The 23834-nt window shown below is 34.8% G+C and overlaps 1 protein-coding gene across 6 annotated transcripts in view; it reads right to left on the bottom strand.

Moving 5' to 3' along the window:
- Positions 1 to 330: 330 nt before the first annotated feature.
- Positions 331 to 23834, bottom strand: part of ADD3 (adducin 3) — a 161229-nt gene continuing 137725 nt past the window's right edge. For 5 of the 6 annotated variants that reach the window (XM_051981373.1, XM_051981372.1, XM_051981374.1 and 2 more), the window contains 13 exons: positions 18062 to 18200; positions 15388 to 15539; positions 14356 to 14436; positions 12545 to 12694; positions 11871 to 12014; positions 11664 to 11762; positions 9792 to 9974; positions 8856 to 9113; positions 7636 to 7755; positions 6972 to 7058; positions 5048 to 5171; positions 3268 to 3363; positions 331 to 2624 (listed from right to left, as the gene is read on the bottom strand). In XM_051981373.1, the coding sequence (XP_051837333.1) occupies positions 2332 to 2624; positions 3268 to 3363; positions 5048 to 5171; positions 6972 to 7058; positions 7636 to 7755; positions 8856 to 9113; positions 9792 to 9974; positions 11664 to 11762; positions 11871 to 12014; positions 12545 to 12694; positions 14356 to 14436; positions 15388 to 15539; positions 18062 to 18200 (1926 nt within the window). In that variant the 3' untranslated portion in view covers positions 331 to 2331. The remainder of the gene's footprint in view (positions 2625 to 3267; positions 3364 to 5047; positions 5172 to 6971; positions 7059 to 7635; positions 7756 to 8855; positions 9114 to 9791; positions 9975 to 11663; positions 11763 to 11870; positions 12015 to 12544; positions 12695 to 14355; positions 14437 to 15387; positions 15540 to 18061; positions 18201 to 23834) is intronic. The other variant, XM_051981377.1, reaches the window with a different exon arrangement.

The raw sequence follows: 23834 nt of genomic DNA, 5'->3' as shown, positions 1-23834 counted from the left end.
TTATACCAATCAACACTATTTCCTTTGCCAATGGTCCTAGAAAATAAGAAATAATTTTTTAAGACCTTTGAGAGAGAGCCTTAGGCTTTCAATGATGCTTAATAACTAAGATCTATCTAGATATGGAAAGAGGACCAGAAAACTTAGAAACACTTTCACCAATAAAAACTCAAAGAAAAAGGAGTTTGGGTTTAATTTAAAGATAATCAAAAACTAATTTCTAGAAATATTTATCCCACTTAACTGAAGTTTTTATAAAAGCCAAAAGACAACAAACTCAGTTTGTGAGGTGACCACTTTTAGAATTAAAGGCATCTGATACTGGAAAGGTCTATTTAAAATACTGTTTATTTGTGATTTAACATTAATTAGCATTACATCTAGGAGCAATCTCAGGTAACATTTATATATTTTTCCACAGGACACAGAGTTGGTTGGCTCATTCTTTATGCCAAAGCAAGTCAATAGAGGCATTAGCAGAAGGTGCAAAGAGCTCACTGTTGCATTTAAAAAATACTTATGCACATTGTATTCATTTAGATAGATTCTTTGTTTAAAAAAAGTTATGAAAAGCATAGTTCACAGATTACTGTTTCTACATATGTTGTAATACAACACAAATGATGTAGAACATAAAATTCTCAAAAACAAAGTTAAGCAAAACTGAAAATTTTCATTAAGAGATTAAAAACACTGATTCCAGTAGTTAGTGATATCTAGAATATGGTTTCCAGGATTCATTTTAACTTGGCGTCATCACACATATACAGTCAAAACACAACCAGCCCCATAACACACCATAATCAACATGATTTTTTTGCATGCCAACTCACTCTCCAAAAATACTTTGGATTATTTTTGCCCACTGACCATTGGGGAGAGGAGGGGGTTCACAATGATCAATCACTAATTTGTGGTGGATTCATGAAGTCAAATTTTCAAAGAAGGAAAAAAAACTGCTATGGTTAAGTTTAGGTTTAGATTTCTATTTACAATAGAAAGGAAGAAAACAGAGAAGTTGAGACGATCCATAAAGATGAAGAAGTGGTAGTTTCCCCTGGTGGCATAAACCATGCTCACCTATTCTAGTGCTGTCCAATGGGACATAAGTCAGAAGAATCTGACTTTTTTAAAAATATAAATGCAACCAAGTAAAGAGTTGTTTTTGGCAGAGACGTGAATTTTCAAAGTTTTAATGCACATTTTCCATGCCAATTTACAAAATCACAATCTATACTGCATAGTGAACACCAAGCATTCCCAAATGGGTACTTTTCTCACCCAACATCTCATTTTATTCTTGATATTTCACTTTCTGTTGAACAATTTCCCCCTTTCATTTCATTATTGAAATTAACTTTTCATTCATTAGCAATATCAAGAGAAAACATCTACTAGGATTTTAAGCATTAATCCAGTTTCCTTTTTATGTGCTATGATCATTTTGATCCTGAGCCCCTGGATTTTTGAATTCTATTTAAGTACACTCAGTCCAAAGTATTTTCAAATAAGGTCTACTGTTAAATGATTGGCTTATATGCTTATAACACTTTTATACTGAATGGTATACAAACATCTCAACATACAAAAATTGTTTTGCCAGAGTTAAACTAAGTTATCCATGTTATGTGTACAAAATCCCCTTTATTGAAAAATAAGGGGTTTTCTAACTAATAAAAAAGGAAGTTTTCAAAAATTATATTTCACTAAAATGAAATATTTGGCAAACAAAATTACTTCAGATGAGGCCATTTTACACAATGCAAAAGATTCCAAACCAACATTTGCTTAAAGTTTTTTTTTTTTTTTTTAGGTGCCAGTGTATACCTGTTCTGTAGGATCTAGTCTAAAAAGATTTATATATTCTGTTATTGTCCATCCACTGAAACAGTGGATATAGAAACAGAAGAGATGTGGTCAAAAATAATAAAAAAGTATAATCTTATTACCAAGTGAGGCATAGCAGTTGAAAAATAAAAAACTTCTCTTGCTTCCTCACTGGTAATGTTCCTAGACAGACACAACGGTGAAGGAAGGCCTGAAGCACTTCAGGAAGACCTCAGACTATGGGGCACTGCAAGAACACCTGCTACCGCAGATCTCATTTAAACTGCAAAATGTTTGAAAACTCAGAGCAACTTTTGGACCTAAAAAGTGAGAGATGAATTCAGATTTTACATCTTTTCTTTTTAATCCAATTCTTTTCCAGTTCAGTTTTTAAAGTCCAGTTTGCTGTCAATCCCTAAACTCTGATCTACTAATGTATATTAATGGTTGACTTAAATGTGGCTTTTGAATGTGCAATGTCACATTATAATAAAAAGGAGGTACTTAGGCTTCAACTTTCTCCTTTTTCTTGTTCTTTTTCAGAAAAGATGGAGTGCGAAATTTCTTCTTTTTCTTCGATGGTGATTTTGAAGGAGAACCTTCAGGGGACAGGACTTCTTCAATTTTTTCAGAAGGCCTAATGGTAATTTCAACACTCTCTAGAGTTGTGCTCGTGGTTAATCGACTCACACGCTTGGCAAGATCATCCTCAACATCATGCATATCATCTTTGCCATTCACTACCACAACGGGCACTTCCATGGAGATAATGCTCTTGGAAAATATCTCGTGGTTTTCTATAAAAGGGAAGTTTTATTATTACTTTCTAAGCTTAATATCCTGGTTCAAACATTTGAATTTTATGAAAAACAATGTGCAACAATTTTTTTTTTTTTACCACATTGAAGAAAAAAAACGTTAATGGAATATAGTTTCTGAAGTTTCATTAAATGCCAGTTTCTGAGTAATTCATATCACAATTATATGAGCCCACAAAACATGATGGTTTTTGGAGACAATCCAACATCAATCTCAGAACAATTATATGCTCCTTGATACTTGATACTATTCAATCCAATAAGCACTTATGAAATGTCTACTATGTACCAAAGTATTGCTATATTGCCTTATATATTACTAAGGCAATATATTTGAGTTGGGTATACAAAGACAAGAGGGAAAACAATCCCTCAGAGAACTTAATAACTGCTTATAGCTGAAAGTTCAGTATATGATTTGTTTTTAAAATTATCATTCTTTTCATAAACTGAATAAACTCATCTTCTTTTATGAAGAAATCTCACTCAATGGAGAGTTCAATAACTTCTAAAGCAAACTTAGTATCACTTAGGATTTAATTTCTTTACATGCAATAACACAAATGATGAGGCAATCTCTAAGACCATCTTGGGGATGATTATGGGAAACTACATTGAATACCTTCTAATTTTTCAGGGACAGTTTGCGGTGACTGAGTTTGAGATTGAATTTGTGAGACAGATGAACCGTCATCTGAGACTATTTCCTGCTCAGCATCTGTAGGATAAGAGTTTAGTTAAAAGCCATGCAAAACAAAAGATTGAGATTTCAGTTCAAGTTAGTGCGTACATTACAGGGTCTATTTAGGGCAAAGCAATTCAACCTTTATCAATGAATTTGTCATGCTAATACTTATCATAAGATTAGTTAGTATTCATTTTGGGATGTTAATGTGTTAAAGTTTTGGCTGATAATGGGAAGCATCAATAAATTAGCTAGTTTAAAGCCAGGATTAAAAAGGAAGTAAGGTCCTATATAGAGCTGTTGGCCACCCAAGCAAGCAGTCTACATGTATAACTCTTAGTTATAATATTATCTAGAAAATAAAAAATGCATTTTATGATCTTAAAACAGTTATGAAACATTGCTCATTGTGCTATTAGTGCAGGACAATGCCTTGTGGTCCAGTTGAACAATATCCAATGCTAACTCCTGCCATAGAACTATTAGTGGGCTATTTCAGAATATTATGATGAAAGTGGACAAACTTTAAAGGTACATATAGTACAGTTAAGTCTCTAAAATGTAATTATTTGTTACCTGGTATCTTTAGGCTTTCAAAAATAAGAAATTAAAGAGAGACATTTTATAAATGTAGGAACCAGAAATAGCTGCCAACTTTATGTTAATATAGCAACTTCAAAAATATTCCTAGAATATTTATTATATTAATGAGTCAAGATGGTTCTCTTCTTTAATGATCTACTGACAAAAACTGCTTCTCCAAAATACCAAATATCCTTAATTCCTCCTGTAGGGCTTCTTGGTAAAGAATAAAAATAATTATCTTTTTTTTCCCCCTAAGCAATGATGTGAGTACTGAGAGGCATTGTGCGGGCTAATAAGAGTCTCTTTAGAAAAAAGAATTGGCTGGGATGCTTTTGTTAATATATTTCCAAGATCTAATCCCAAAGCAGAATTGTGCAGCCAGGATCCTCAGTTGGCATTCTGGTCCTTTGCTAGGATTTGCTGCCGAATTCCACTGAAGGCTATCTTCAAATACCTCAGTATTCTTAGAGTTTGGCTTTTGCCATTGATTTTTTTTAATCAATTATTGTATTACACAATCACACACCAAACAGAATCAAGGAAAGGCATGTATCTTAAAAGAATGCACCACAAATTTGAAGGAAAGGTATTATTGCCTTCACTTTAGCTTTAGTATACACCTATTCAGTTTAATTTTAGTTTCTATGATGGCAAATCATAGCTAGAGACCTCATAGGTCATCCAGCTTAAGCCTTCCACTTTACATTTGAGGAAACAGAAGTACAGGGAGGTAATGTGATTTGCCAAAAGAAACACAAATTCTGAATGGTAAAAACCAAGATTTGAACCCAGGCCATGTGATTCCACTTCCCACTACAGTACAATGCCTTCTCAGAATACTTTGTCTTAAACAAAAAAAGACTCCCTAACATTCCAAAGTTGCAATCTGCAAGTATACTCAGGATACCTAGAAGGCACAGTCTGTGGTAACTCTTTCTATCGCTCCTTTCCATTGATGCATTAGTAATAAGTAGAAAAAGGAAGAAGACCAGGAAAAGAGAGAGTGTCTTTTTTTATTTTTTAAATCTAAATACTTTCTTCTGCCTTCTATTCATGACTCTTAGATCTTGCAAAGATAATGAGGAATTCAGAGTTTGGCTGTCCAGGCCTAATTTACCGTTAAACCACTGACCTTCCAGACCTTGCTGTTTGCGTTCGATTGTCTTCTTATACTCTTCAAGTTCCCGTTCTGTCAGATCACTGAAGGGGTTAGGTGGAGCTGGTGGAGCATGTTCATCTTCTTCAAAATGCATGGTCTGGAAGAGAAGAAAACATTCCTAAAGTGTAATCATCAAACAACATTTATTAAGTGCCTCCTTTGTTCCAGGCACAGAATACAAAAAGAAGCAAAAGACATTCCTTGCCCTCAAAGAGATGAAAATTAAAGTAGGAGTCCATATGTGTATACAAATCACATTATTTTCAGGATAAATAGGAAATAATTAGCAGAGGGAAGGCACTAGAATTAGGGGAGTGGGTACTGAGGAAACCTTCCAGTAAAAAATGGGATTTTATGAATGGATGCCCATCAATTGGAGAATGGCTGGGTAAATTGTGGTATATGAATGTTATGGAATATTATTGCTCTGTAAGGAATGACCAGCAGGATGAATACAGAGAGGCTTGGAGAGACCTACACGGACTGATGCTAAGTGAGATGAGCAGAACCAGAAGATCATTATACACTTCGACAACGATATTGTATGAGGATGTATTCTGATGGAAGTGGATTTCTCTGACAAAGAGACTTAACTGAGTTTCATTGGATAAATGATGGACAGAAACAGCTACACCCAAAGAAGGAACACTGGGAAATGAATGTGAACTATTTGATTTTTTATTTTCTTCCTGAGTTATTTTTACCTTCTGAATCCAATTCTCCCTGTGTAGCGGGAGAACTGTTCGGTTCTGCAAATATGTATTGTATCTAGGATATACTGCAACATATTTAACATATAAAGGACTGCTTGCCATCTTGGGGGGGGGGAGGGAAGGAGGGGAAAAAACGAAACTTAAGTGATTGCAAGGGATAATGCTGTGTAAAAATTATCCTGGCATGGATTCTGTCAATACAAAGTTATTATTAAATAAAATTAAATTTTCAAAAAAAAAAAAAAAAAAGATTATAGGAAAAAAAAAAATGGGATTTTAGTTGGGATTGAAAGGAAGCCTGGGGAAGTTAGTGGGAAGCATTTCAGGCTGGGAGTGGGGGAGGTCAGCAAAAATGCCTAGAAATGAGATATGGTGTTTTGTGACCCTTGATTGAAAAGTCAGAGAGTGAGGTTTAAGAAGACTGAAAGGTAGGAGGGGACTAGGTTAAGAAGGTCTTTGAATGCCAAAGAATTTTGTATTTGGTTTTAGAGGCAAATGGTTTGGAACCACTGACCCAGGGATTTTTGTTGAAGGTGTATGTATGTGTAAATGAGTAAATGTGTGTGTGTGTGTGTGTGTGTGTGTGTGTGAGAGAGAGAGAGAGAGAGAGAGAGACAGACAGACAGACAAAGAGACAGATAGACAGAGACAGACAGACAGAAAGAGAAATTGACTAGGATTTAAGAAAACCATTTTAGTGGTTGAATGGAGAATGGATCGGAGAGGTAGAGACATGAGACAGTGTCTCACCAGCAGGCTATCAATAATAATAGAATAGAAGAAACAATATACCTTTTGTGATGCCCTAAAGCTCAGGGGGAAATTAAAGCATCATTCCATTAACAGAATCTGAAATATTATGATGGCTGATAGAATTTTACAATTTCCCATTCATCCCAATAAATGTCCTGGTAAGTCAATTTTAGGAAATAGATTCATAAACTGAGCCAAGTTCTGGTAGATATTAATTAGGAAATATACAAGTAAACTAAAAAAATTATTTTTCTTTTACAAAATAGTAATTATAAGTAAAAAAGATAAAAAGTAAAACTATAAAACTATATACCCAAAGAATTTATATACACTTATTATGAAGATAGCCTTAAGATATTTCTCCTAGAGTTACCAATTAATGCCAATTAATGTGTTAGCTTAAGTGAAATCACTTGGTTCTGTTGACTTACTGAAGAAGGCTTATCAACAACAATGCCAGCAAGCAACTGAGATTGTGGTCCTGCAGTCTTCAAGTCATACCTGTTTTGTTCCCGAATCTACAATGAAAATACAAGAAAAGAAAAACAAGTCTTTGTTATCAACTACATAGATGCCTTTTACTTTTTTCTTAGCTAACCAGTTAGCTAAATTTGACAGAGAGTAAATACATATTAAGAACTAAGAATTTCTTTATTACCCCTTCATATCTTTAGCCTTCTTCCTGAAGCCTCATTGATTACCAAGAGCACTTATGATTTGTCCTACTTGATTTGTCACTCGAGTCCACCACATGGGGGTGTATGAGAAAATGCTTTGCATGTCTGTGGTGTTTTGCAAATAGATATTAACAGTTCCTTGAAAGTAAAGACCTTGCTTTAAACATTCCAGTAAGCAGCACAGATCTGGACACAAGGTAGATGGTAAATCTCCCAATTTGAAATGCTGAATTCAATTCAAATACTATAGCGTTCTCTAGGCCTCATTCCTTTCTTCTCCCCCTCCCCATTTCATTTTGGAATTTTAGCAGTTGCACATGATTTTAATGTTCCATTAAGATTTATTGAACTGTGAAAATATTTAGCAGCATATATAGAATGCAAACTAATCTGTTGACTATTCAATAATAATTATTACCTTATTTCTCTTTTCCAGGACCTCACTTGGGTTTGTATTCAGAGGAACAAACTGGTTTGGATCTTCAATTTTGATAGGTGTTCCACCACTAACTTTAGAGGAATCTTCTGCCTTCATCCACTTTAAGAAAGGGTAAAAACATATTGAATAGCAAAGAAGTCACAACTAAAACACTGTGAGTAAGATGATGCAAAGGACTAGTCTTGTAAAGAATTTCACTAATAATATTAAGCTAGTCAATCTTGTAGCATCTATCAGTTTTACCAATGTCCTAAAAGATATGTCTCTTGATTAATAAACATTGAATTACAGATTCAAATTTCACTTTCTCCTCAGGGTAACAAACTTTCTGCAAATACTTCACTTAAAGTAAAAATGCAGGAGACAATCAGAACTGCCTTCTGGTTTTCAGAAATTCAGAAATGGATGTAGCATCTATGGTTCAGGGACAGGGAGCAACTTCATGAGGTTCAATGTATGTGGTTTCTGCACCTCCACTTTCCATAAACAGTTGGTAGAAAAACAAGGTTATGCAATGAATCACCATTTTGGAAAAGGAAGCACTCTTGGCAGCCCCTCATCCTAATCCTTAAAGGAAGGTGACCATGATTAAGTTTAAAGATTTTTGGTGACAATGATCCCTGCTATAACACCAGTTGCCAATAAGATTGACAAGAGAAATTCACAAAGGTAGAAGCTGACTAGAAGGCTTATCTCACCACCTACAGCTTTAGAGGCTGATAGACAATTTAATAGGTAAAGTGAGAAATAGTTACAAACCTGAGATGATAAGTGAATACTAAGAATTTCAGCATTTTAATATTCTTAATTTACACAATGGAGCTGAAAATTTTTAGATACTCAAGAGTTTTCAAGTGAAATATCAAGGGAAAAGAAAATTAAAAGAAAAAAAGTCTGAAGTAGAACCTTTGATGAGGAAGATGGATTAACTCATTCTCTAATGCCATATAACATACCTTAAGTGTCCCCTTGGGCATAATAATTGCTTTGGGAAATTTCCCCTAACTCTCTCAGGCATTATTTGAAGTAAATTTTGCTAATCTCTGAATACAATTCAGTAGGGTCTGATTCACTGCAATAGCATTGAGAGCAACTATACTATATTGCTATAGATTTGCTAGTATGAAGCTATTCGATGCCTGAGTGATTCAAGAGAATAGTGAGGAAAGACAGGCAGAAGAAATAAAATAATGGCATACTGTGATTTTTGTTCTGGGACTAGTCTCCCCATTCCAAGACTCCTCAGGTACATTCACTCTCATATAAGTATTTGGCGAGTTCAGCCATCTTGTCTTTTCACGTTGCTGTCTCTGTGCTAAGAATTTGAGAGGTGAAAGGGGCACCATGTCATCTTCAAAAGAAAAGGCAGTCACAGTTGCAGGAATCTCCACATCACTTTTGTGTCTGGGTTTCTCTCGGATCAAAGGATGTCTATAAGCATAGCCAGTTCTGTACCCCTAAAGGAGGGAGAAAATAGCACTTGGAAAATCACAACACCCTAATTTCAACATATTAGAGCATGTTGCTGTTAATACCTTTAAAAAGGTGAATCCAAATGTTTTTTTGTTGTGAAACTCTCTCTCAAGCCAGACTGCTTCTCAACAAAAAAACTCTTAAAGAAGGTCATCCAGCAAAATAAAACTCCTCCAACCTTCCTACTTAGCACTAAAATTAATTAGGCAAATTTAATTTTCTGGCCAAAACTCATTCCAGTTAATACCATTACCTGGCTAATCTTGCTTTAGACAATGCTATTTTTCATGATTCTTGGCTAAAAACCAGATTTCCCTACCAAAATAATGAAACATTGAAAAAATTTTGCTACATACTCATATTTGATATAGATATTTCAAATTTTTTTACTGCTAAATATTCCTTAAGGCTTTGAAGGTTCCTTTTCTTATATTTCAGGGCATTCTGTTCTAGGACATTTGTGTAAAAGAGAGGAAATCAAAGATAAAATAACATCTATATTTTCTATTTTCATGCTTACATAAAAAGAAATAAACCAAAAATCCTTTCAAAGTAATTTTTCTCTTAGAGAGGGTCAAAAGTACACCCCCACACCAAAGAGATCCAGGGAATCCTTCTGGGGCTGACACAAAATTGATGGTCATTTTGGATTGTCCACCTACCAGGTTATCCAGTGTCCTCATTAGACCTTCAAACTCAATCTCCCCAACTTTCCACTTCTGTTGGGAACTCATGTTCACACCTCCTCCTCCTGTTGCTGCTACAGAATGAGTGAAAGCCTTATATTTCTGCAGGTCTAATATGAGGAGATTGTCTACTCCTCCTGCTCCTGCTAATGCCCGGACCTGTAAATAGTGGAAAAGTTAACAGCCAGATAAGGTGATAATGAGTGGACTATAATTTGTATAAAAGAACAAAATTCTTGATCAGTAAAATTATGTGAGTCTGGGACAGGTTGCTAAACTCAAAGGAAAAGGTAATATCTTTGTAGAAATTCACAGCTAGAGATATTATAGACCAAAAGAAAAGCACATTAAAAAATTTAAGTTCAATTTAAAGAGCTTGTAAAAAAAATTCTCATCAAATCAATACTACATGCTTCTTACATGATACATAATAGGAAAACTTATGTATAAAATGTCTTAAACTCATTCAAATAATAATGAAAATTTAAAAAATTAAGTGTGATGAAGAAAGCAATCTACACCCAGAGAGAGGAATGTGGGAACTGAGTGTGGATCACAACATAGTATTTTCTCTCTTTTTGTTGTTATTTCCTTTCATTATTTTCTTTCTCATATTTTTTCCCCCTTTTGATCTTATTTTTCTTGTGCAGCAAGATAATTTTATAAATATGTATGTATCTATTGGATTTAACATATTTTTACCATGTTTAACATATATTGGATTACTTGCCATCCAGGGGAGGGAATGGGGGAAAGGGAAAGGGAAATTGGAACATAAGGATTTGCAAGGGTCAATGTTGAAAAATTATCCATGTGTATGTTTTGAAAATAATAAGCTTTAATAAAAAAAATTAATTTACATAGTACCTTCAGATTTACCAAGTGCTTTCCTTAAAACAACCTTGTGAGGGGTAGGTAATATCTCTACTTTAAAGAATAGCAAACAAAAAAATATGATATATTAAGACGAGAACAGGAAAGAAAAGCCCACACATTCACATTATTCCTTTGGTTTTAATAAAAGTAGTTACAATCAATACACAAATTTTTTTCTTTTTTAAATTAAAGCTTTATTTTAAAAACATATGCATAGATAGAGGGCAGCTAGGTGGCGCAGTGGATAGAGCACCAGCCCTGAAGTCAGGAGGACCTGAGTTCAAATCTGGTCTCAGACACTGTCTAGCTGTGTGACCCTGGGCAAGTCACTTAACCCCAATTGCCTAAAAAAAAAACAAAAAAACATATGCATAGATAGCAAGTATTCCAATATATGTTAAACATGTGCAATTCTACTATATATATTTCTACAAATATCATGCTGCCCAAGAAAAATCAGATAAAAAAATTAATGAGAAAGAAAATAAAATGTAAGCAAACAATAATAAAAAAGTGAAAATACTATGTATTGTGATCCACACTCAGTCCCCACAGTCCTCTCTATAGATGCAGATGGCTCTCTTCATCACAATAACTTTGGAACTGCCCTGAATTACTTTGCTGTTGAAAAAAGCCGTGCCTATCAGAATTGATCATTGCAATACACGATTTTTAAAGAGCTAATAAATCAGGTTGTGGTTCTTGTTTTTCCTAAGAAAGGAACAGAAATAAAAAGAATCTGCTCTTAAAGTCACTATTTAAAGATTTGACAAAAAAGTTTTGGGAAGTGGCCTGGGGAAGACTGACACTAAAGATTATACAGTTAGATTATCTGCCACTTGCAATGCCACCCCCATTTTCAGTTCAACAGATAAGTATTGGTCCTAATGAATAAAAATAATAATTGTTATTGAGGGATCTTGGATCAAGTAGAATTTTAGACATTAATGAAAATAAGAGCATATATCTTACCTGTATCTCACAGGCTAATTGCACATTAAAAATATAATGAAAGGCTTCCTCTAATGTTTCTCCAAGTGCTACCACACCATGGTTCCTTAGCACCAGCACCTAAAATAGAAGCCCCAGAACTACTTGAAATAATCGCCATAGCTCCCACTGTTGAATGAACAGTAGCAGCAACAAAATAGTCACAATAGCCAGAAACTTGTCACATACCTTACAGCTCGGCCCCAGAACTTTCTGTAGCTGAATTCTCTCTTCTTGTTCATCCAGAGATCCTTGGTAATCATAATATGCAACTTCTCCCAGGATCAGTGATTCTTGAGAGATTGGAAGGATCCCACACTTCATTGAGGATACCTATTTAGTTGTATCAACATGATGTTGAAGCCCAAACAGTAGTGAACTTCTACAGGGACTAGATACCCTTCAGACAGCTGATGAAGTACTCGGCTACTCCTTTTCCCTGCAATCTTCTGCAAAATACTAGATATGAGATCCTGGAATCTGCAGGGCACCACCAATTTAAATGGTGTGCTAATTTGTTTTTATAGAGAATATTAAATGTCTTGTACGCATCTAGATTACTAACATAACTTTTATTAAATGGCTCAATTAAAAAAAATCCATATTCCTGATGCTACCGTTCCTCCCACAAATTGTTATAAATGGAAGAACTGAAATCTCTGGTCCAAAGTATCTTATTTTTACATTCTACGTACAAAAAGAAATCACTGGAAAGAGGGTTTTTACAGTTGATGACTTAAGAGGGGTGTCTGTGAAAATGTATTAATGTAGAACAGTGAAAGAATGTACAGTACAGGGAATTAACTAATTAATTTCCTTCAAGTCACTGTAGGAACCCTTTTACTCCCCACCCTGCAACTTACTGCTGCTGTTGCAGGAGTATGGATGTGTATCACACATTTAACATCAGGGCGTGTGGAGTAGATAGCAGCATGAGGACTGAATCCAGTATGGTCGATTCTCAAATTTGTACTTCCCTGATCAACTACTTCTCCTATTATATTGACTTTTACCTGTGAAATAAGAAAGAAATGCATGAGGCTGTGCTTTTGTCCTATGAGTCAAACATGGGAAAAATTATGGTAGTATTTGCAATGAAACTTAATCCCACTAAGAAAGTACAGTCCTTGAGAAGCCTCCTAGTAACTCAAGCTTTTTTAATTGGGAAAATCAGGTGGTCTGGGGAAATCTGTTTTTTACTAAACTAGCTGGAACATTTCCATTTTACAACACAGCAGCATCTGAGACTAATGTTAAATCCTGCCATTCTTGAAGCTTTCTTAAGAAATCTATCTTCAACCTCTTTGATACCAATTCTTCTTAATGCATAGCTTTGACTATCAATGCATAGATTAAATAATAACCACCACCCAAATCTTCAATTGTTCCCTATCACTTTACCCCAAAAAGCCTAAACTTAAAATCTGGCACTCAAACACTCCACAATATGATTCTACCTCACCTGCATGGTTTATCTCATGCAACTTTCCCACGTACTCCAGGGAAATTGAACTACTTGTTGTCTCTCAAACACACTCTGTGTTTTCTTATTTGTACATTGTTAATGCTTTTCCCTTTGCCTGGAATAGCCTTTTTGCTCTCAACTTCTCCTCTTTTACTCGAAAGAAATCTTCCTTGAACATTGTACACAGTAACAGCAAGATTAAGTGATGATCAACTATGATAAACTTAGCTTTTTTCAGCCATACAGTGATCCAAGACAGTTCCAATAGACTTGAGATGGAAAATACAATTTGTATACAGAAAAGGAACTATGGAGATTGAATGTGGATTGAAGCATACTATTTTCATTTTTTTTTTTTTGTGGTTTTCCCCTTTTGTTCTGATTTTTCTTTCACAACATGACTAATATGGAAATTGAGTGTGTTTGTATAGCTTATATAAGACTGCTTGCTATCTTGGGAAGGAGGGGAAAAGGAAAGAGAAAAAACTTTGGAATTCAAAATCTCACAAAAATGAATTTGAAAAATATCTTTATATTTAACTGAAAAAATAAAATACTATTAAGTTAAAAAAAAATCCTTCTAGGCTTAGTTGAAATGCTACCTCCTCAATGAATTCTTTCTAGATTCTCTCTTCCTCTAGATAAAAATAATATATCCCTTACCTTCCCACAACTCAGGAAACTTTTGTATTCTTCTTCCAAAACTATCACATTATATTATATAAATATATGTACAAGTCTTACCACCCTCACTATAGTGAAGGAAAGTACTATGTTTTTTATTTTATCTTTCTCAGCACCTATTACCTACAATGCACAATGAACTGCATATAAGAAATGTTTGTTGAATGAATACCAGAACATAAAAAGATAAATATAAGGCTATGATGCTATGAGAAATATCATTTATGAATGTCTGTGAAGTGCTTTCTCTTTTTCTTTAATATGGCGGCCCAGAACAGACAAGTAAAAAAGATCACCTTCAACATATGAAGAGATGAACTAATCAAACCCAGCTTATTTATCAGGACACTTGTCTTACATTTAAACTCCATGCCTCCAACCAATACCACTTAACAGTTTTTATTCAGTTTTTTTTTTTTTTACAACTATGTTTACTCATTTCCTCCCAGATTGAAAACTATGAGATGTGTTAAGAAAGGTAACAGATTCTAGATTTAGTTAACATAATAATAATGAAAATTATACCAAGTTGGAGGCTGTGGCTTCAGAAAAAGATAGACCCTTAGGAATAATGATAATGTGATCTTGTTCCTTGCTTATTCTTACCTGAAAATGAGGAAAAAACCCACAAAAAGTTAGTTTAGCATCACATTTTACATATAGTAAAAAACAAGTACAATTTGTTATGTACAAATATTCAGTGCTTTACTAGAGATTCACAGGATCATTTGATTTTTGCAGAAGTAGGAGACTATATATTATTTCAGCATATTATTTCAATTTTATATGAGAAAAGTAAGTTAAGACTTGTAATGGCAGATACAAGACTTAAACCTAAGTCTGTGTTTGAATTTGGACTTAATGGTTATCTTTCAGGAGGCAAGAATCAGACTATGATGGGGGGGAATATTTTGTTTACCAAACTTATGTATGGTGTATACTAGTGAAATGGTATACTAGTCACACCAAAACTATCTTAAAAGTTTTAATTGCTCTGCTTCTCTTCTCAAGTAGACTATATATATATGTGTGTGTGTGTGTGTGTGTGTGTGTGTGTGTGTGTGTAAAATCAGGTCAAAGTGAACAGTGAAATAATCAAATAACCAAAAAACCTTCAGAAATATTCTATGTACATCCCTATCTCTCTCTCTCTACATTGCTTCTTTAATGCCACAAAAACTCAAAAAGTAAGTAAGAATGGTTTCTGTTGCCATGTGGAAAATGTGACATACTAAGTTATTAAGAGTTAATGGTGGAGAGATACTTAATAATCTCTTGGAGTGATTTTCTCATTTATAGATTTCCTGACCAGGATGAAAAGCATGATAGTCAGTGAATTGAGCTGAATAATTTTGGGAGAGTTGTAGTCTCTTCCTCAAGGATGGGAAAGTTCAAAAAAATATTAGCTATTCTGCAATTAGAAGACATAAGTTGAAAACTGATTCCCTAATGCATTCCCTTTTCCCTTCTCTTCTACCTTTCCCCTGGAGAAAAGAGAAAGCAAACAATGATATCTTTTAAGCAAGAGTTGATTATAAAAAATGGTTAAAAACTCACGGTGATATAGGAATTTGCCAAGTGTGCCCACCCAAACAAGTCAGCAAGTCTATATAAACTGGCTAGTTTACAACGAATGAGTTTTTCCCCCTTCACATATGAGGTGGTATCTGCACCAGGAAGGTCATTGATGGGTGTAACCATTCCAAGGCCTGAGAGAGAGAGAAAAAGAAAGAGAAAGAAATAGACTCAATTCCCTGTAATTTGGTTCAGTTCATATCTCCTCTAGGAAGCAGTCTAGGTTTGGGATAATCCTAGCTCACACAGTGTTTCCTCAGACAGGCTACAAAGTTAAATTAATATCAGCAATTTTTTCTTCTTGCCTGGTAAAAGCTATTACTTATTTAGCATGTCAGGAAGCAACCATTTCTCAGACTTGACTAGGTGCAAGATCCAATCTAGCCTTTGAAAAGAAAGATTAAGTGACTATTTAAACACCAAGACCGCTAATTTTGCTAGGAAGGAAAAACATAATAGTCACACTTCTAATTTAAAAAATACACACAAAAACCCAAACCCAACTTTTTCTACGAAGACAGAAGGAACTTAAGTTAGAATGGAGTTAAATAATCTGGTTTCTGCCCTCACTATATGACAGAAAATGCTCTCTCAGCAGCCATCAGTAACCTAATTACCAAATCCAATGGCATTCTCTTCAGTTTTCATCCACTTCCGACATCTCAACAACATTTGATACTATTGTCATTCCCTATTTTCTATATTCCATTCTCCAGATTTTTTTTTCTGACTGACTGATCTTGTCCATCTCTTTAACTGACTCTTCTTCCTTCTCTTGACCCCTAATAACTACACAGCTAAACCTTTTCAAACCCCATATGACCCTGACTCCTCTCTTTCTTCAACAGATTGACCTTGCATCCTCTTCTACTTTGTTGTAAAAATTGAGACCATCTGTGTCACAAGTGCTTTCATTTCTACTCCTCCCCACCTCAAACCCTGTTTTGACCCATTCTTTAATTTCTTTCAGCCTAAGAATTCGGGCTATCATTTCTCCTTGCCAAGGCCAATGATTTTTTAATGAACTTGATTCTGTCAGCCAGTCATAATTAGAAAACTTTATTCCAATAAATTGAACTGCAAAAGGTACTGATGTTTCTTAAATCCTTTGCAAATATAGAGAAATAACTGAGTTTAACATCTAGTTAGCAAGAATTATAAAAAATTAGGAAACCACCAGATGGCATGCTGGAGTGAACTCCACTTCCACCTCCACCAAACTTCTCCAATAGTGACTTCATGCTGATGTCCCAGATCTCTCCCCATCCCCCTCATGGGGCTGTATCTAAGCCTTCTGTCTTATTTAACTGAAGATACCTTAGGCATGGTGGGTGGTATTTGCCTAAGCTCCAACATTTCTAGTTATCACTTCACATTTCCTCTGGAACATAATTCTATTGTTCATCTTTCTTTTTACTGTTCCTTGCCTTTCCCCATCCCCTGTGGGAAGTCTGTCTCCTTATTTCTACTGGTTCCTTTCTTTTTGCTCACAACCTTACTCTAGCTCTATGTATTCTAAAAACAAACCAACCATTTTTCCATTTACTCTATCTCAAGCTGTAGTTTCCTCAATTTCTTGTCCTACAGTTTTAATCCCATTCACTGCTAAAATTCTAGAAAGAGTTGTCTGTCTGTCTGTCTCTCTCTCTCTTTTTTTCCTGAGGCAACTGGGGTTAAACGACTTGTCCAGGGTCACACAGCTAGGAAGGGTTAAAGTGTCTGAGACCAGACTCAGATCCTCCTGACTTCAGGGCTGGTGCTCTTATCTACTGCACCACCTAACTGCCCTTCCACTTACTTTCAAATCTCCTTAGTGCTTGACATCTAACTAGCATCTCTAGGACTATACATAGACTGCTCCAAGGTCACAAATAGATTACTAACCTCAAATTTTGATGGCATAGTCTCAATTTTAACATTTCATTCTTTTGTAGCAGCTGACACTGTTAGTCATCCTTCTTTCTGAAGCACTGCTCTTTTTCCTATAGCTTGTCTGATGACTCCAGGTTGATTTCTTTTGATGATTCATCTGCTCTTGCATCCTGGGTGTGAGTGTCCCTCAAGGGACTCTCTTGAATTTTTTTGTTTTTCTACATTTTTCCTCTCACATACTTGCCCTTTCTCCCAACTTCCTTATTTATACTGATGGTGCTTCCTTTCTCCTAATCACTCAAGTTTGAAATATTTATCTTTGACTCTTTTCTCTCCCTTACACTTCCAGTTTCTACTACAAAAAAAATTAGTATGCACCTCACATTTCTCAAATTGACTGACAGAAAAAGATAATAAATGTTGGAGGGGATATAAGAAAACTGAAACACTAATGCATTGTTGGTGGAATTGTGAAAAGATTAAATGATTCTGGAGAGCAATTTGGAACTATGCCCAAAGGCTATGAAATTGCACAAGCCCTTTGATCCAGCAGCCTCACTATTGGGTCTGGAAAAAAAAAATCAGTATGCAATGAAACAAAACTACACAAAAAAAATTGTTATCTTATTCTAAGGATTGAATGTCCTTCCCCCAAATTTCCACTTAGGAGACCCAAAGTTTAAAAAAAAAAAAAAAAGACAAGTAAGAGCTAGCTGGAAGAATGAGAGAATCTTTTTTAAAAAAAGGCACAGATGACAAAAATTTAATTTCCCAACTAACTTACTGAGGGGAGTTGAAGCAAAACCTGAGAAAGAGCTGGCCATGACATAATCTGCGATTTGTTGCAATGCCAGCAGTCCAGTTGGATTGTGACCCTTCTTCATCTGCTCTTGAATAAGGCATTCCAGGTCTTCTCGAAAGGCCTGCAACAAAGAAGGCTCCTCAGTGAGCACAGTCAACTCTCAAAAAATTAAATATCTGATACGACTAAACATTCTATTGACTAAGATGCAATTTTAATTTTTCCCCTTTTAAATAAATTTTAATTTAAAAATTTGAACCAATTTAAAACCATATACAAGAGGCTAAATAACATGGAAATACAAACAACAACAAAACACTGAGGTCCTGTCTTTGAGAAAGAAATAATGATTTGGACATCAATAAAGTAAGTGAGGCCTTTTAAAGTTCACAGTCTCTAGCATTTAATGTTAGTAATACTTTTCATAAGCACAGAATATAAGGTCTTCTGAATATCCATTCCTTGACTAAGAGTGTCATAATCTAAATCAGGATTGATTCTTTGACTTTACAGCATTTTACAAAGCCTAATAGTTTTACATGCAGGCTGATATTTGCAGGCTGATATTTCTATAGTATTTTAAAATTAATAATCATCCCCATTTTACAAATATAGAAACTGAGACTAAGCAAAAGTTAAGTTACTTGAAGACTGTCACATAACTAACACCACACATAGGATTCAAAGGATGTTCTTCCTGATTCAAAGTCAGGTACTCTCTTTACTCTATGATACCCTTACTTCTTCATGTCTAGTTAATCATGAATTTCTACTTTGTGATTTCCATGGCAGCTCTTTAGCAGCTTGAAGAACTATGAAAATGAGCTGGTACTGGCTACTTTCCAACAGCAGCACTTTGCAAGGGCCACCAGGTGCTGAAGCAATATAATTCTCCCTAACTTTGAGTTCCAGATGTTTCCATTTTGGCCACAGGCCCATGGAAGAGATTTGTTTCACTTTTAGAGACAGAAAAAAAAAAAAAAAAGATATTCCCTGGAGTGCTCTTTATGTAAATCAAAATGCATGTACCTAAGAGGAAAAAAATATCACTCTGCTAACTAGGAAAAAATCTTATCAGCCATTTAAGTTCTTTCAGGTCACCCTATCAGTCTAAACAGTTTATTTTACCTTCTCCCCAAACTAATCTTGTTAAATCACAATGTGTCCTCTCACTTTTTTTTTTCTCTTTCATTAGTACCCTCACAAATGAGAGCTTTATTTGATTCATACAGCCTGTCTTGTTTGAATTCTCTCAACAACGTGAAAACAATTTATCTAACAAATATAGTACTAACACTTCCTGCCATATTCCCCAGGAACAAATCACCTCCATGTACCTCAAGACTCAAAAAGTCTTCTCGTATATGCCCAGTGTAATTAGGCCCAAAGCCTTCAATGTGCAGATCAGGTAAACTTGGTTCTCCCACTTAGGATGGTTTACTTAATTTTTCTTTTAGGAATCAAGTGAAATTGAAGGGATGTCTGTTCAATTAGGAAACAGCTGAACAAGCTGCGATAGTTTAGATTGCATTGTGATTCTATTGTTTTGTAAAGGATGAAGGGGAAGGTTTCCGAAAAACTGGGTAGACATTTAAACTGATACAAAATAAAGTGAGCAGAACCAGAATAGCATTATATACAGTATCAGCAATATTGTAATAATGATCAACTGTGAAAGACTTAGCTGTTTTGGTCAATACAATAAACCAATGCAATTTCCGAAGAACTCATGATGAAAAATGTTATGAACTATCAGGAGAACTGATGAACTCTAAAGTATAAATTGAAGCATGCTTTTTTCACTTTATTTTTCTTGTTCCCCCTCACTCCCCAATATGATTAATATGGAAATATGTTTTGCATGACTTCATATGTCTAATGGGTATTAGCCTTCTTAGTGGATTTGGGGGAAGGACTGAAGGGAAACAATTTGGAATTCACAATAAAAAAAAATGTGTTAAAAATTTTTTTTAAAAAAAATCTAGAGTTTGTGAGTGTAAATTAATAATACAATCAGAGAAAATTAATGCAATACATTGCCAGTTTTTAAAATGTCCATATGAAATGTTTGGTTAATTTCATTAGATTCAAATTGGAATAACTTTCTTGCCAATTCTTTTTTTGCCGATTCTTAATCTGGTATATTAAGATTAACTTTTATACACATTAGAAAACCTTGTTCTTTACTTTTCTAAACTTCAAGTGAAAAGTTCTCAAAGTATCATACAGAGATTTCAGGGGGTTCCTAGAACTTAATAGGTCTATGAAGTCAAAATTATTTTCATAATATTGTTAAAATGTTTTAGTCTCTAATATAATAAATACAGAATTAATCCGTATTTACAGAAGCTTTTTTTTTGGGGGGGGGGAGCCTCAATAATTTTTTTTTGGTCTTTTTTATTTTATTTTATTTATTTATTTTTTAAATAACTTTTTATTGACAGAACCCATGCCAGAGTAATTTTTTACAGCATTATCCCTTGCACTCACTTCTGTTCTGATTTTTCTCCTCCCTCCATCCACCCCCTCCCCCAGATGGCAAGCAGTCCTTTACATGTTAAATAGGTTACAGTATATCCTAGATACAATATACGTGTGCAGAACCGAACAGTTCTCTTGTTGCACAGGGAGAATTGGATTCAGAAGGTGTAAATAACCCGGGAAGAAAAACAAAAATGCAAGCAGTTTATATTCATTTCCCAGTGTTCTTTCTTTGGGTGTAGCTGCTTCTGTCCATCCTTGATCAATTGAAACTGAATTAGCTCTCTCTATCGAAGCGATCCACTTCCATCAGAATACATCCTCAAACAGTATTGTTGTTGAGGTATATAATGATCTCTTGGTTCTGCTCATTTCACTTAGCATCAGTTCATGTAAGTCTCGCCAGTCCTCTCTGTATTCATCCTGCTGGTTATTTCTTACAGAACAATAATATTCCATAACATTCATATACCACAATTTACCCAACCATTCTCCAATTGATGGGCATCCATTCATTTTCCAGCTTCTAGCCACTACCAACAGGGCTGCCACAAACATTTTGGCATATACAGGTCCCTTTCCCTTCTTTAGTATCTCTTTGGGGTATAAGCCCAGTAGTAACATTGCTGGATCAAAGGGTATACAGAGTTTGATAACTTTTTGAGCATAGTTCCAAATTGCCCTCCAGAATGGCTGGATGTGTTCACAATTCCACCAACAATGTATCAGTGTCCCTGTTTTCTCACATCCCCTCCAACATTCCGCATTATCTTTCCCTGTCATTCTAGCCAATCTGACAGGTATGTAGTGGTATCTCAGAGTTGTCTTAATTTGCATTTCTCTGATTGATAATGACTTGGAGCATATTTTCATATGCCTTTAAATAGTTTAAATTTCTTTGTCTGAGAATTGTCTGTTCATATCCTTTGACCATTTATCAATTGGAGAATGGCTTGATTTCTTAGAAATTAGAGTCAATTCTCTATATATTTTAGAAATGAGGCCTTTATCAGAATCTTTGACTGTAAAAATGTTTTCCCAGTTTATTGTTTCCTTCTAATCTTGTCTGCATTTGTTTTGTTTGTACAAAAACTTTTCAATTTGATATAATCAAAATTTTCTATTTTGTGGTTAATAGTGATCTCTAGCTCTTCTTTGGTCATAAATTCCTCCCCCTTCCACAGGTCTGAGAGGTAAACTATCCTATGCTCTTCCAATTTATTTATCATCTCATTCTTTATGCCTAGGTCATGAACCCATTTTGACCTTATCTTAGTGTACTGTGTTAAGTGTGGGTCAATGCCTAGTTTCTGCCATACTAATTTCCAATTTTCCCAGCAATTTTTGTCAAATAATGCGTTCTTATCCCGAAAACTGGGGTCTTTGGGTTTGTCAAACACTATATTATGAAAGTTATTGGCTGTTTTGTCCTTTGAACCTAACCTATTCCATTGATCAACTAGTCTATTTCTTTGCCAATACCAGATGGTTTTAGTAACTGCTGCTTTATAAGAGCCTCAACAACTTTTAAGAATATGAAGGGCTCCTGAGATCAAAAAATTGAGAATAATGCTCTAAGTATAATTGGATCCCTCTGTAAGGTACTGAGAGAATTCATACTCAATGATGAACCATGTGACAGTATAAACGTTTTGCTGTAGTTTTGCTCTCTGAGCTTTAATCAGACATTTCCTTTTTTGCAGCCTTTGTTTTGAAGACATTCCAAAAGACACAATCTGAATGGACTTCAAGCCCTTTAAAGTATGGAAAGGTGGACAAAATACAGACCTTGATTCTTTTCCTAATAGAATAAAAGACATAAAGTTCTTGATTCTAGGAATGATGGAGAGGATACTAAGGTAATTCAAACAATATATCTTGCTCCAAGAGACAGACAACATAAGGACTTATTCAGTTTTGCATATAAGTTGCTTAACAAATTAAATGATTCTAATCGTATATCTGGAGGTCAAATAAATGCTTCCTTCCTTTAGTATAGAGGCTATATATTAGTTTTGTTTAAACAAAGAAAGCTTCTGCTGTAGAGTAGAGCTAAACATGCAACTAGGCCCTTTTAGGTCTCTCTGGCAAGAGGGTGTTGGGCTTTCAATTCATATTCACCTCTTCCTTGGGCAAGCTACTTATTCTCTATGGGCCTCATTTTCTTGATTTGTAAAATGAAAGAGTGAAGCTAGATGAATTTTCAGTTTAGCTTTACCTCTAAGTTTTTGATCCTAGATAGTAATATATAGTTAAAGATTATGATTAAGAGCTTCAAATTGCAACAAACATAACAGGTTTGGGATTAGCAATTAAGGTGGGAAATTGTGTAGGGAAGTTGTGTAGGATTCTTGGTTCAAATTCTTAAAAAATTGGGCCCCTATCTTTATTTCCAGCCTCATTTCCCTATTGTGGAGATTAAGAAAGACTCTTAGACTTAGAGTCAGAAGATGTAGGTCTAAGTCTTGGCTGGTCTCACCTTTAAGCATCTTAATTAGCTATCCTTCAAGACCAAACTCAAATACCTGCTCCAAAAAAGCTTTGCCTAATCCTAATCACTACAATGTAAAGAGTAGCAATTATTGATGCCTAAACCCTTTATCTGGCACTTAGGCCCCAGAGCTCTGTGATTTCTTTCTTGTAATCCTTTCTTCCCTCCATGGTGATAACAAACCCTTCACATCTTACCTCTTTGTGACTAACCTTCCAGCAGTAAGCCTCTTGAAACCTAGCCAGTGAAGTCCTTAGATGATATACAATATATGGTTTGGTTTTGTATTCAAAGCTTTTCTATGTCAGTAGGACCTGTTAAAGAGTTTGCCTTCTACTAGCAAAATCTATGAGAATCATATCTCCTTACCAAGGAGTAATAAAAACTGAACTTCAGTAGAGGACACTATTCATACTGTTTTTTATATGATCACTCTCCCATTCTGTTAGATTCTTGTATGTTTTACACATCTTTATCTTAACATATATATGTTAGTATATGCCTATCGAATAACCAAATACCTATTGAATAAATTCAGCTGCTTAGACTTTATTTTCCCCCATATCAATAACTTTCAGATTCAAGAATTTGAAAGAAATTTCAACTTTAATCTGGATGGTGAATCCACAATAGCAATGATTCATTTCACAAAATATAAGCAGCTTTTTCTTAAAAAGCTTTATTATCTAAAAGTCACTAATGAGAAATTCTCACAAAAGTAATTTAGCCTGTCCATCATCTATTGGGGAGAATGGGGCCTTTACTTTGTGATGATGGCAAGAA

The sequence above is a fragment of the Antechinus flavipes genome, chromosome 2, assembly GCF_016432865.1.
Source record: "Antechinus flavipes isolate AdamAnt ecotype Samford, QLD, Australia chromosome 2, AdamAnt_v2, whole genome shotgun sequence".
In the NCBI taxonomy this organism is placed as follows: domain Eukaryota; kingdom Metazoa; phylum Chordata; class Mammalia; order Dasyuromorphia; family Dasyuridae; genus Antechinus; species Antechinus flavipes.
The sequence above is the reverse complement of the archived record's forward strand: the minus strand, read 5'-3'. Positions and strand labels throughout refer to the sequence as shown.